At 39.3% G+C, this 14,271-nt stretch overlaps 1 protein-coding gene across 4 annotated transcripts in view; it reads right to left on the reverse strand.

Moving 5' to 3' along the window:
- The window catches only part of TRIO (trio Rho guanine nucleotide exchange factor), a 412,227-nt gene that overhangs the window by 184,434 nt on the left and 213,522 nt on the right, over nucleotides 1–14,271 (reverse strand). For all 4 annotated transcript variants that reach the window (XM_006117079.4, XM_075921462.1, XM_014570469.3 and 1 more), the window contains exons 16-18: nucleotides 6,398–6,517; nucleotides 2,825–3,016; nucleotides 88–237 (exon numbers count right to left, since the gene is read on the reverse strand). In XM_006117079.4, the coding sequence (XP_006117141.2) occupies nucleotides 88–237; nucleotides 2,825–3,016; nucleotides 6,398–6,517 (462 nt within the window). The remainder of the gene's footprint in view (nucleotides 1–87; nucleotides 238–2,824; nucleotides 3,017–6,397; nucleotides 6,518–14,271) is intronic.

Here is a 14,271-nt window from a genome sequence, read left to right on the forward strand (position 1 = left end):
TCACTGGGTTTTACAGGTGAATTCTAGACATGTGAAGAAGAGGAGGTTACTGCATGTTTCCCAACACATAGTCAACAATATTTTTACCTTGAGAAATGCTTCTTTTTGTTCAAGGTGCTTGCTTATCATAGGGGTCACGTGATCTGTTTCAGAATTAGGACCCAATTTGTCTGCTCCCCCACACCAGTCTTCTTCCCGCTTATATTCCTGCTCCAGACTTTCCAGAACACTGCACACCTGCCAGCCAAAAGGAGACAAATATCTCTAGTTGAACACTGTGAAGTAGTTTGAGCCAAGAGATTTGAGACTAAGAACCCCAAACATCTAATCCCAGATCTGACATAAATGTTGACTGTGTCTTTAATTTATCAGTTTTTCATCTCTCTTCTCTAAAACAGAGATACAGCACCACTCTCTGCCCAGGACATGATATGGATTACAACTCATAAAAATGGCTGTACTGGGTCAGACCAAAGGTCCAGCTAGCCCAGTACCCTGTCTGCCGACAGTGGCCAGCGCCAGGTGCCCCAGAGGCAGTGGATTGAAGACAATGATCAAGTGATTTGTCTCCTGCCATCCTTCTCCAGCCTCTGACAAACAGAGGCCAGGGACACCATTTCTATCCCCTGGCTAATAGCCTTTTATGGACCTAACCCCCATGAAATTATCTAGCTTCTCTTTAAACTCTGTTAGGGTACGTCTAGACTACATGGCTCTGTCGCCAGAGCCATGTAGATTAGGTTTCTAGACATAGGGCAATGAAGTGACGATTTAAATAATCGCCGCTTCATTTACATCAAAATGGCTGCCACACTGTGCCAATCAGCTGTTTGGCAGCACAACGCGGTAGTCTGGACGCTCCGCGGTCGACAAGGAAAGCCCTTGTCGACCACCCCATTATGCCTCGTGGAATGGTTTCCTTTGTCGACCACGGAGCATCCAGACTACCGCGCTGTGCCACCAAATAGCTAATCAGCACAGCGTGGCAGCCATTTTGATGTAAATGAAGCAGCGATTATTTAAATCACCGCTTCATTTCCCTTTTTTGAGTACACTAATCTACATGGCTCTGTCGATGGTACCCATTAATTTCATTTAGTGTCCTTTAGTTCTTCTATTATGGGAACTAATAATACCAGTCTTCTATTATGGGAACTAATAATACCAGTTATATCTCTCTATCATATCCCCCTTTAGTCTCCTCTTTTCTAAAATGAAAAGTCCCAGTCGTTTTAACCCCTCTTCATATGGAACCCGTTCCAAACCCCTTATCATTCTAGTTGCCCTTTTCTGAACCCTTTCTAAGGCCAAAATATCTCTTTTGAGGTGAGGAGACCACATCTGTACACAGTATTCAAGATGTGGGCATACCATAGTTTTATATAGGGGCAGTAAGATATTCTGTGTCTTATTTCTATCCTTTTCTTAATAATTTCTAGCATCCTATTTGCCTTTTTGATCGCCACTGCTCACTGTGTGGAAGTTTTCAGAGAACTATCCATGATAACTCCAAGATCTCTTTCCTGATTTGTCGTAGCCAGATTAGCCCCCCATCATACTGTACGTATAGTTGGGGGTATTTTTTCCAATGTAAATTACTTTACACTTATCCACATTAAAATTCATTTGCCATTTTGTTGACCAATCACTCAAGTTTGGTGAGATCATCATCACCACCACCACCACCACCACCACGGCCTCTATCCCTTTCCAAGGCCAAAATATCTTTTTTGAAGTGAGGAGACCACATCTGTACACAGTATTCAAGATGTGGACGTACCATAGTTTTATACAGGGGCAGTAAGATATTCTGGGTCTTATTTTCTATCCGTTTCTTAATAATTCCTAGCATCCTATTTGCCTTTTTGATCACCACTGCACACTGTGTGGAAGTTTTCAGAGAACTATCCATGATAATGCCAAAATCTCTTTCCTGATTTGTCGTAGCCAAAGTAGCCCTCATCATACTGTACGTGTAGTTGGGGTTATTTTTTCCAACGTGCATTACTTTACACTTATCCACATTAAATTTCATTTGCCATTTTATTGCCCAGTTACTCAGTTTGGTGAGATCTTTTTGAAGTTTTTCACAGTCTGCTTTTGTCTTGACTATCTTAAACAGTTTGGTATCATCCACTAACTTTACCACCTCACTGCTTATCCCTTTCTCCAGATAAAACATGTTGAAGATGAAAAGTATGAAACAGGGAGCAAAATTTTAGTTATCTATGATGAGATTTCAATCAAGTTACAATCAAAAGTGTTCTCTTACATGAGGGGCCATCTGCACGTAAGACACTTTCTCTTAGAAAAACCCTTTCCAGAAACTGAAAAATCCAAATTAATCAGTTACCTAATTCTAATCTGAAACAAGGGTGAAATTATAAAAAGGTCAAGTGGAGTAGATGGGGATTTGAGATGTAGCTGACTTGCTATTAAAGAGAAAATCTAATAGAAGACACACTTGACTGTTATTATTAATGTAAATAATTTGTAATTAAGCATTTTACAAACACACTGTTTTATCAATTATGTGTGGGTTTCACTTTCTTCTCAATTCAGAAAATAAAATTTCACTGACTATACTGAAATTTGGTTATAACCAGTTCCATTTTTCTAGCCTCAGTTAATATAACACTGTTAGCATTTCCAAGTTCTAAATAAAAATTTTTAAATGCCAATATTTCTGCTAGCATTTTTTAAATAAACTTGAGCCCTAAAAATAATTAACTCTACCACCTGAGCTGCAAAGGTATTTTTATAATAAAATACCACACATTCCTTTATTATTCTGCAAAGCATGGGTCTTCAAAAGTTCCTATACCTGCTCTGATGTTTTATAGAAGGCAACGGAAGCATTCACAAGTTTGAGACGGTCCTCCATCTTGAGCATCAGTTGTTGCCAATGAGAAGCAACTTTCTCAGCGCAGTCCCTGATCATATCCATATCATAATGATTAGCCTGAAGCATCGCCTCTGCTTTCTGCTGCACTTGCAGTGCACTTTGATGTGTTTTCTGAGAAGTTGAAATAAAATATTTAATTACATAACATTTAAATGCATTTGCTTTAAATCCAGGTTTCATTTTTTTCTTTGCACTGATATTTTCCACACATGTATCTGAGCCACAGGAAACATAGGACCAACAATAGGTTGCAGCATAACTATTTATAGGCAAAAGAAGATTTAACAGAAATTTATCATCAGTAAACAGTGACTATCAGTCTACAAGCACAGCAACAGAGCAAGCCATACTATTCTTGCCAAGTTATAGTGCATAACCTGATTATAATTATGGCTTTCAGATTTGTTCTCTTTGGAGTGGGAGAGGAAAGGTGGATAATATAGAACACTCTTTCTGGGCTTGTGTCAGGGTCCAGATACCTCAGAGGGAGAATAGGACTGAACCTCAAAGAATAAGTAACTATTGCATCTGTTTGGATACAATATCACTGTACTGCTATAAAAGTATATTGAGTAAGATCTTGTATGAATGTCGGTGAAACAGTGGTGATGACTATCATTGTCTAATGCATGTAATAGCATATGTAGAATTAGGAATATTCACTGATACTATGCTTAAGTGTACGGCTAGACTGCGGGGGTGGGGGTTTCGGGATACTGGAGGTATCCCAAAAAAACTCCGCCACATCCAGGGAACGTGTTTGCTCTTCCACTTTATTTTTTGGAAGAGCAAACGTGCTCTTTCTAAAGCCCCTGTATTACCCTTCCACAAGAAAGAAGGGGGCTCTGGAGAGAATTTTCCCCGAAATTTAGCCCAGTTGGAAAAGCCTCTTCTGACAAAAGAATTGGAAAAAAGGTAAGCAAAATGTCTTGTAGTCTGGCAGTACTCTTAAAGTCTGTTACCAAACAAAAAGGAGAAACAGGTTGTCACTCAGACATGTTGGAGATTGGCTATCTCCAATGCAAATTAAGCATTGCAAGATCAAAACTACAGAAACCCTTTTACATACAAATCAAGAGGGAAAAGGGAAGAGTGTCACAAGTCTGAACACCAGGGTGCATCTTGAGTCTGTGGACAAAACGGTGAGTTTTGGACAATACAACGGAAAGTAAAAAGACATCATTTTTGCATCCATCTCTAAGCAGACAATAGTGTAAAATACACTTTGAGCCTATGAAAGCTGATACATGTAAGACAATTGCTTAGGTACTAACTGGAACTTATTAGAATTAACAGTCACAGGAAAGAGCATTCTGTTTTATTTGTAACCTTTCCTCTCTTTCTTTTACTCTTACTTGCAATCACTGATTTCTTCTTTCACTAGGTTATTTGATAGTAAACATATTCTTGCTTTATTAAAAAAACATGCCAAGTGCTACCAGACTGTTGTATGCTATTTCTTTGGAGGCAGCAAACTCGATAACTTCTCTGAGGGTTGAGAGAGAGAGAGACAGAGAGAGAGAGAGAGAGAGACAGAGAGACAGAGAGACAGAGAGAGAGAGAGAGAGAGAGAGACTGGAAGGGCTGTTTGTATCACCCTTCAAGGAGTAACCACGTAGACTGGAGCCAAGCTCAGGCCACTATGCAGTGAGCTGGCTGATGGTTTCAGGGCTGCGAGGCAAAGCTACGCAGCACAGAGGCTAAAGGACAGGCAGTGACACAACTTTTTACTGGTCTGAGTGAAACCTCAAAGCCTCACAGCTTGATAACTAGACATCAGAATTATTCTCGTCCAGTATTTTCACTTGTGAAAATGGAAAGAATAAGTATCCAGAGGGATGTGAAATGAGCCAACTAATTGATTATTTATTAACAACTAGGGGGCTGTACCCTGCTCGCTACGCCTGCCAACCTCCCCCTCCCCCTGGCTGCAAAAGGGGTTGCTCCCTGCTTGTAGGATTGCCAGATGGGTTACTCAAAAATACCAAACATCCCCCGCCGCCCCCCCAAAAAAACAAAACAAAACAAAACAAAAAAAAACACAGGGGAAAAAATTCTGTGGAGAGGAAGAAAGGGGGGGGAGGAGACCAAAGTTGTTCAGCAAAAAAAAAAAAAAGTTTTAAAATAAAACAGCATTAAAACAGCTTTAAGTGCCTGCAAAGTCAGAATAGGTATAGCAAGAGGGGAGATGTTGAGCACTAAGACCCAGGGAAGGCTTCAGTTCTTTAGGCTTTTTGGCAGTGGCCATTTTGTTTTCTTCATGGAACCAGGATGCAGTTTCCCTGCGGAACCAGGTAAGCAGGTGGGCCTGGGCCCAGGCCCAGTTGCCAAGTGTATCGTAGGGTTCCCTGGTGTCCAGAATTTTCACCTCCTGGCTGGGGAAAAAACACCAGAAAATACCAGACATTTTCTGAATTTTTTTTATCGGACAGGAGGCAAAAATACCGGACACTTGGCAACCCTACCTGCTCGCTACGTTCACCAATCACCTTCTCTCTGGCTGCTTTTGCGGCCAGCGAGCATGACGACATCACACTGTCACCAAGCAGGAAAAAACTTTTTTATATGTATATAGAGAGATATTACTTAACATTTGGTCCCACAGCAAAAACTACAAATTGTGAAGAGATGTGAAATAGAAAACCCCACAAAAAGGCAGAAAAACAGAAGGCATTTACTATAAAAAAGGAGTACTTCTGAAAACAAAAAAGCTAACCAATTTCCAGAGACATGATTTTTGTATTCAGCAAAAATAAAATGTTGAAAATATCTTCATACACTATCATCAACAGCCTCTTATGTCCCATAACAGTGCACTAACATTTGTCTTTAATTATTTATCGAATTTTAGATCAAAAGAGTGGACACTATTAACACAAACATACTACTAATGTAAGGCCTTGTAAAGATCAAAGTATTAACAAAACCTACTAATTTACACAAACAATACACTAAAGTTATGAGACCACATCAGAAAAACTTTTCTCTCATTTAAATGATGCGATTTGTGCATATTTCCCATTTGCAACCAATTTGTCATTATAATAGATTAGTCTTAAAACCTCAAAAGCCATAGGACCCTATTTCAAAATTCTGTTTGCAATAGTCTTTTGTTTGATTAAATCTGTCTCAGCCATTTTGTAAATACATGGCTTAAATATTTACATAAAAGTGATTTACCACTGCCCTTGACTTATTAAAAGCACTGCACTGATATAGAGCAGAATTGTAACTGTCAGAATCCCAGCTACCCAAACTCCCTTTCGTAGTGGCTGTCTCATCTCCCTGTTATAAATGGACTCCACCTATTCACTCCACATGTACAAACTCATGTTATTAACCTTTTTGTTGTTGCCCAAGTAGTGACAGATCTATCTAGTAGGTACATAAAGATTTAATCTATTCCTGATGTTGCTTTATGATGATTGCCATGAACTGTACCATAAGAGCTCATCTTACTGAAGAATGGTACAAACCACACACTTTTTATACCTCTATAGCATGCTGGAACTGCTCGTGTTCCCTTTGGAGCTGTTCTGCCTCCTGCAGGGAGCTAGCTGTGATAAGCCCTGCATTTAACATAGACTCCCCATTTCGGATCCAGCCCAGCACCTGAAACAGAACACAAGACAGCACAATTTAGAAGTCTTTGCCTGATTAATAAGAAAAGCTTCATTTCTGTTATTACTCAGAAGTAAATTATTTGCAATTAACACTACTCAAGGACTTGCTCCACAATATAACATCCTTGTTGTGCCTGGAAAATAACATTAGGTGAAGTTATAGATATGACTTACAAAAACTAACACATTCATTTAACTCTCTGGCTGTCATGTTTCATATAAAAAATTTGAACCGTGAGCATCATAATTGTACATATGTAACTATATGCACATACAAATAATAAGATAATGGCCACTGTATTAAAAAAAAAACTTGGTTGTCAAACTGAGACTTGAGCTACCCTTACCTTATTCATTAAGCCAGTCTCTCTCAACCTTTTTTAAATAAAGTACCCCCTTACAAAAATTATAAGTACCACCTTTAAAAAAAAATTAGAAGTACCCCTAGTATCTACAGTTTTTAGACACACCGTTTTTTTTCCTACCATTGCAACACATTTATTTAAACAAGTTAATTGTAGCTGGGCGGGCGATGAAATTTTTGGGTATAAAAAGTACAAAAATAATAAAACGCTGTAAAATTTACAACAAAAATTCAGTTTTCTCCAAATTTCAGTTGTGTTGAAGTACCCCCCAGACTTCTCTCGAGTACCCCTAAGGGTACTCGTACCACTGGTTGAGAAACACTGCATTAAGCCATAGAACATACTAAGAAAAACTATGGGACTAAAGTTAAAGCATGTTTTGGGCTACTATCTCCCCTTTGCTTTTTGAATGCTCATGAGTGAGTTGTTCTGCATTCCTGACAGGCATGAACCCTACTGTTTGACACTTCTAAGAATAAAATCCCATTTGGTTTCCAGTGCAATACAAATGTGATCGCACCCATACACAGCAGCAGGTTTAAAATGCAAACAAGTCAAGTAACTGGTTACGGCACTGCATAACCACAGTAACTCGGAATAGGATCTCCCCCTCCAGCAGGGGGATCAGCACCAAGCCTAGTTCTCTCTCTAACAGCTCAGAAAGTTACAAACACCGAGACCTCTCTTGACACGTGCATGCATGCACACGCGTGTTCTGTTTACATAATGTGTCACTTCTCCCTCCCATACTGTCAAAAATGTCAACATCTTTCTTTGACTACCAACTAATACCTGGTTATAGTTAATCTCAAAGGTGGAGTTGCCAAGACATGTGGAAAGCATTTCAAGGAAAGGAAACCAGAAAACAAATTTAAAAAATCCAACATTTTCTATAGTCTCAACATGAAAAGGGTTAGTGTAGAAAAATATGGAAACGAAGAGTTAAGGTACCTCAAACAACCACAAATTTGTTCTCATACTTACACCATCCTGTGTATCATATTTTAAGGGAGCTATACTTAGAACAAGCTTCAATGCCACAAAGTCTCAGAAGCTTAGCCGTGTTAGTCTGTATCTGCAAATCAACAAGGAGTCCTGTGGAATCTTTAAAGACTAACAGATTTCTTAGGGCATAAGCTTTTGTGGGTAAAGCCCACTTCATCAGATGTATTGAAGTGGAAGTTACAGAAACAGAAGTGTATATATAAGGAAGAAGTTGCTTGTGTTAATGAAGCAACTTCATTAACTGATCAAGTCAATTTGAGAGTGGGTCATTCACTGCATTTGGTCTGGAGATGTGAATATTCAGAGAGGGGAAACTGCCTTTGTAATGTGTTAATATTTCGAACATACTACTGAACATTGCACTGAGCCACACGATCCCTCCTACCTACACTACAAGAAAAAGAATTCTATGTGAACTCCTCCTGATGGCAGAAATGAGAGTCTGGACTTCTACACTGAGTGCTTCTGCAAACATGCACAGGCTAACATTGTGAACAAACATCATCACACGCCCCATAACTTCAGCCCTACAGACCTCAATGCTATTGACAGCCTCACACACAATTCCAGCATTACAATCAAATGGGCTGACAATGGAGGTGCTGTTGTCATCATGAATAGGTCCGATTGTGAACAAAAGGCTGCGATGCCACTCTTCAACACTAGATTCTACAGGCCACTATTCTCTGATCCCAGTGAGGAATAACAAAAGAAACCACGCCATGCACTCGAACTCCTTGAAATAGCATGGGACCAAATCTACAAAGCCACACCCCTACTGCCTCAACCAGGAGTACTCTAACTGCTACCTCACATCCATAAAACTGGAAATCCTGGCCACCCCATCATCTCAGGTAGTGGCATTCTTACAGGAGGGTTACCCAGCTACATGGACTTTTTCCTCAGCTCCTACTCTACCAGCACTCCAAGCTATCTTTGACGCACCAGTGACTTTCTGAGGAAACTACAGTACATCAGTAATCTTCCTAAAAACACCATCCTGGCCACCATGAATGCAGAAGCTCTCTACACCAATATTTTACACAAGGATGGACAACAGGTTATCAGGAACAGCATCCTTGATGATGCCATGGTACACCTGGTAGCTGAGCTCTGTGACTTTATCCTCACCCACAACCGTTTCCAATTTGTGGACAATTTATACCTTCAAGTCAGCAGCACTGCTATGGGCTCTTGCATGGCCCCATAATATGCCAACAACTTTATGGCTGACCTCAAACATTTTCTCATCTCCCATCCCCTAGCACCCATCTTCTACTGAAGCTACAATGATGACATCATCATATGGACTACCGGGAGGAGACTCTTGAAGAATTTGACAGGGATTTCAACAATTTCCACCCCAACTGTCAACCTCAATCTGGAACAATCCACTCAAGAGAGCCACTTCCTGCACACTACGATACAAATAAATGATGGTCACATAAATAACCCCCTATACTAACCACTGTTCTTACCTACATGCCTCTAGCTTTCATCTAGGTCAAATTACACAATCCACTGTCCATAGCTCAGCCCTAACATAGAACTATATCTGCTCCAATCCCACAGACAGAGACAAACACCTACAGGATCTTTATGAGGCATTCTTAAAACTTAAATACCCATCTGGGGAAGTCAGGAAACAAAGTGACAGAGTCAGACAAGTACCCAGACATCACCTACTTCAGAACAAGCCCAACAAGGACAATAACAGAACACCACTCGTCACCTACAGCCCCCAGCTAAAACCACTCCAATACATTACTGACAATCTACAACTTAACCTAGAGAAACAAAATACAGGACTATGTAGCACTTTAAAGACTAACAAGATGGTTTATTAGATGATGAGCTTTCGTGGGCCAGACCCACTTCCTCAGATCAAATAGAGGAAGAAAATAGTCACAACCATATATACCAAAGGATACAATTTAAAAAAATGAACACATATGAAAAGGACAAATCAAATTTCAGAACAGAAGAGGGAAGTGGGGGGGGGGGGGGAGAGAGGTAAATGTCTGTGAGCTAATGATATTAGAGGTGATAACTGGGGAAGCTATCTTTGTAATGGGTAAGATAATTAGCATCTTTATTCAAATTTGAGTGTAAAGTGTCAAATTTAAGCATGAATGACAGTTCAGAGGATTCTCTTTGAAGTGAGAATCTGGCCCACGAAAGCTCATCACCTATTAAACCATCTTGTTAGTCTTTAAAGTGCTACACAGTCCTGTTTTTTGTTTCAGCTGCACCAGACTAACACGGCTACATTACTACCACTATCCTAGAGAAGAATCTCTCACTCTCACAGACCTTGGGAAACAGACCAGTCCTCGCCTATAGGTATTCCCCCAACCTGAAGCAAGTACTTAGCAACAACCACACCACAGAAACACCCAGGAACTTATCCCTACAACAAACCCCATTGCCAACTTTGTTCACATAACTATACAAGCGACAACATCACAAGACCTAACCACCTAAGCCATAAGATCAGGGGCTCATCCACCTGCACATCCACTAAAGGGATCTATACCATCAAATGCCAGCAATGCCCCTCTGTAATGTATATTGGTCAAACTGGACAGTCTACTACAACAGATGAATGGACATAAACTAGACATCAGGAATGGTAACACATATAAAGCCGTAGGGTAACACTAACCTCCCTGAGCACTCAAGCATGGATTTGAAAGCAGACACTCTTTTACAAAAGAACTCAAAAAAACAGTTTACAAAGGGAGACATCTGAACTGGAATTCAACACAAATTCAACACTATCAACTTAGGACTGAATAAGGATCTCAACTGGTTAATACATTACAAAGGCTATTTCCCCTCTCTGAGCATTCACATCTCCAGACCAAATGCTATGAATGACCCACTTCCCACCCTGACTTCATTAGCTTCCTTAACACAAGCAACTTCTTCCTTATATATTCTCCTATTTCTGGAACTTCAACGCCAATGCATCTGATGATGAGGGTTTTTACCCACAAAATCTTATGTCATAATAAATCTCTCAGTCTCTAAGGTGTCACAGGACTCCTCATTGTTTTTTCAATGCTCCAGTGAAAGACCTTTTGCGTTGCACTTTATACAGGTTTGACCAGGAATATTTTAAATCAAGATAAGTTGGGGGTTCTGTTATAGATTTTAACAAGTCTGCAGCTGTGAGGTATATGTAAGCACAGGGGCCAGCAAACTTTCAAAAATGGTGTGATGAGATTTAACTTATTCACTTCTATTTATGTGTCTGCGTGCCATCAATACTTTTTAAAGTCAATAATACTTCTGCTTACAGCAGCTTCATTAATAAATAAATGACGATGCAGGCCCTACCATTTTAACAACACAGGATTTAAAAAAACCCATTAAAATCAGAATTTTAGACACCTGCCACACTCCAAAAAATTCTCTTAAAAGAATCTTTTTCTTTCTTACTTTGGGATACACAGGCTTAAATTTTGGCTCCATAATGGATTTCTTGAGTAAGATCAGGTAAGCCCCCAAGGGTACATCTACACTACCGATGGAAGTGTAAGTTACAGCTCAAGGAAACATACACACACTAAGTTTAGCTGAGCTAGTGCACTGAGAGTAGGACTGCACTGCAGTTAAAAACTCGCTGCTATAAGATGTGGAGCACATACCCCTCCTGGTAGCACTAAAAGGAGCTGAAGATGCACCCAAGTGTCTGAATGTAACACTGAGCTGGTAGAAATTTTAAAATTTTTCTTCCTTTTAGGGAGCAGGAAAGGACTGTTTCATCCCAAACTGTCGACTTCGTCGAATTGGTTCCTCTTGTGTAAAAAACATCAAGCCTTTTCACTAACGCAAACTTCAAAGTGTTTTATAACTACTTAGCCCCAGTCTTTGGAGGGGCTTTTTGTAAAGGAAAAATTTCACTTAACTTCTTTCGGGGGCGGGGAAAACAGAAAAGACCTAGAACATTTTGAAAAAAGGGAAAAAACAAAAAAAGAAAATTGTTCCATTTGGCAGACTTTGAAATGAAAACAAATTCATAAGTTAATACTTTATTTTTCCCCTCTGTGAAAATAGATCCTCATATTTCAGCCAGATCTGGTAATATAGGGAAGAATCACGAGTTATGCTTTTGTTGACAATTCCCATCAGAGCCTTTAGCTTTGTTTTTTAGATCTAGACCCAGATATACAGAGGTATTTGGGTACCTGAAGAGGCAAATACATGCCTAACTTGCTTTGTGCCCCAGAAAACCCCCAGATGTTTAACTCCCATTAGGCACCTGTCTCTTCAGGGGTTTGTAAATCTAAGCCATTAACACCTCCTTATCTTGCTGCTCCCTTTCAAGCAAGGAGCAGCCCCTTGACACTGCTGCACAGAGCGGGGGGGGGGGGGAAGAATGACTGAGCTCCTTCCCACATGCCAATGAAAATCGGCTCGCGTGCCACCGATGGCACACGTGCCGTAGGTTGCCGACCCCTGATGTAGCAAGAAGTATTATCCTAACAAGAAGAATATATGGGCTTATGATGTCTGCAGCAGCCACAGAGAAACAAACCAATGTATATTTAATGAGTTGCAATGGTGGTGAAGTCCCCAACATACATCATAAAAATCAACTTGCCAAGACGACTGGAGTGAGGATTGCGTAGGTTTTGAAGACAGAATGTTATTACTGTTGTATTGTGACATTCATCAAGTGCCATAGAGAATGAATCTATTAATGTGGATGGGCGACTGTTAGTATGCAGAGCGGAATTCAGCATAGAAATTGTGTTCAGCATCCTAACAAAGTTTAACTATATGGGCGCCATCTCCTCTCAGCTATTTTTAACAGTTCTTAAAACTACAGTTTCTAAACAAGAAGGCAATTTAGATCCAGAAAGCTTCTTCCAAGTGCAGTTCATATTAGTTTTTCCTTTTCCCAGTTGAAGGAAATAGCTATCTTGTTCTCAACCTCATTAACATTTGTCATCTTTTATGACAGGAAAGCATATGACAGCTCAGAATGTGAAATGGAGAAGAATTAAGAAGCAATTCCACTCCTGATCATGTATTAAATTTGTTCAGGATAGCTAATTACACTAGCCTATAATCCATTTGCGGCACTTTAATGGACATTTAAAAAGGTAGTTATTTCCTTTTTTTTTTTCCTACAAAGTCTTAAGAATTCATCATCTAACCTTTGATGCTTGTTTTTAGTTTCTTGAGCTAGAAAGTATTTCAGCCAATATTTGTGAAGTTTTACTATGGTACAATGTGAGCAACTCTATCCAACTCTATTAGGCATCAGACTTTACCAAATTAATCTTTTGTGTGTCTTATTTAAGCCTCTGTTCCTTCTTTTAGACCCTCCCTTATCTACGCTAATTTTAATTTTATTTTATTAATTACCACTGCTGTGTCAGTGGTCGAGGTAAACTAATTAAGGCACCAGCAGCCATGGGTGTTTTTATCACCATGCCTACTTCTTGTGCTCAAAGCAGGATTAGACAACGTCAATCAAAATATAATTAGTTGCTAGAAAGTCATCTTCACAAAACTCTGTCTCCCTCCATTGCTATCACTGTTGGAGTTGAGGGAACTAAATCCAGCACAGGCATAGCTTATTTATTTTCACTAGATAAACACCCTGCACTATGGACTGCTTTTTCTCTGCAATGTACCATGCCAACCTACTGCGATACATAAATTAATCAAAAAACATGAAAAAGTCAGCAACAGGAACATTTTTGATAAAATGAGAAAGGGAGTCAAAATAAATGCTTAAACTGAAAAAAGTAAAAATCTTAGCTATGGAGAGACTACTGTCTCTATCTAACAATGTTGAATTTGGGTGTAAGTATACAACAGTTAATTGGGCAGGAAATCACAGTAATTTAACTGTGGAAACCATGTATTCAGGGCTTCCGGCAATAAAATACAAACAAAATAGTTTCAAAAGGAGGTTTATTATGTCATGTTACTCTCAGACAGTGCACCTGCTGAGCTATGAAGCTTTTTCCAGTTAAGTGGAAACAACAAGTGGCCTTGCTTCCCCCTGCCAAAAAAACCTCTCACATATTTGCATTAAGGAAATAAAATCAGAAGAAATTAAAGTTACCAGTCCCAAAACATTTCAAACATTAGTAGAATTCTAAGAACACCACACAAATGTAAAGCATTGGACAATGTTTTTAGATTTATAGAGTTTTCAGCCTTAAGATAAGAAAAGCATTTTTAGATCATATGGATAATTTGTAAGTTTCTCTCTCCTTAAGTGTTACTTTATGCATTCTCTCAGTTTGGTGTTTAAATAAGTATTCATATTAAGCACATTTTATGAACTTATTTGAAAATTCAAATGCCTTTAAAAAATGTGACAGGCTATAAACGAAAATATTTGAGT

Source organism: Pelodiscus sinensis, chromosome 2 (assembly GCF_049634645.1).
Source record: "Pelodiscus sinensis isolate JC-2024 chromosome 2, ASM4963464v1, whole genome shotgun sequence".
In the NCBI taxonomy this organism is placed as follows: Eukaryota; Metazoa; Chordata; order Testudines; family Trionychidae; genus Pelodiscus; species Pelodiscus sinensis.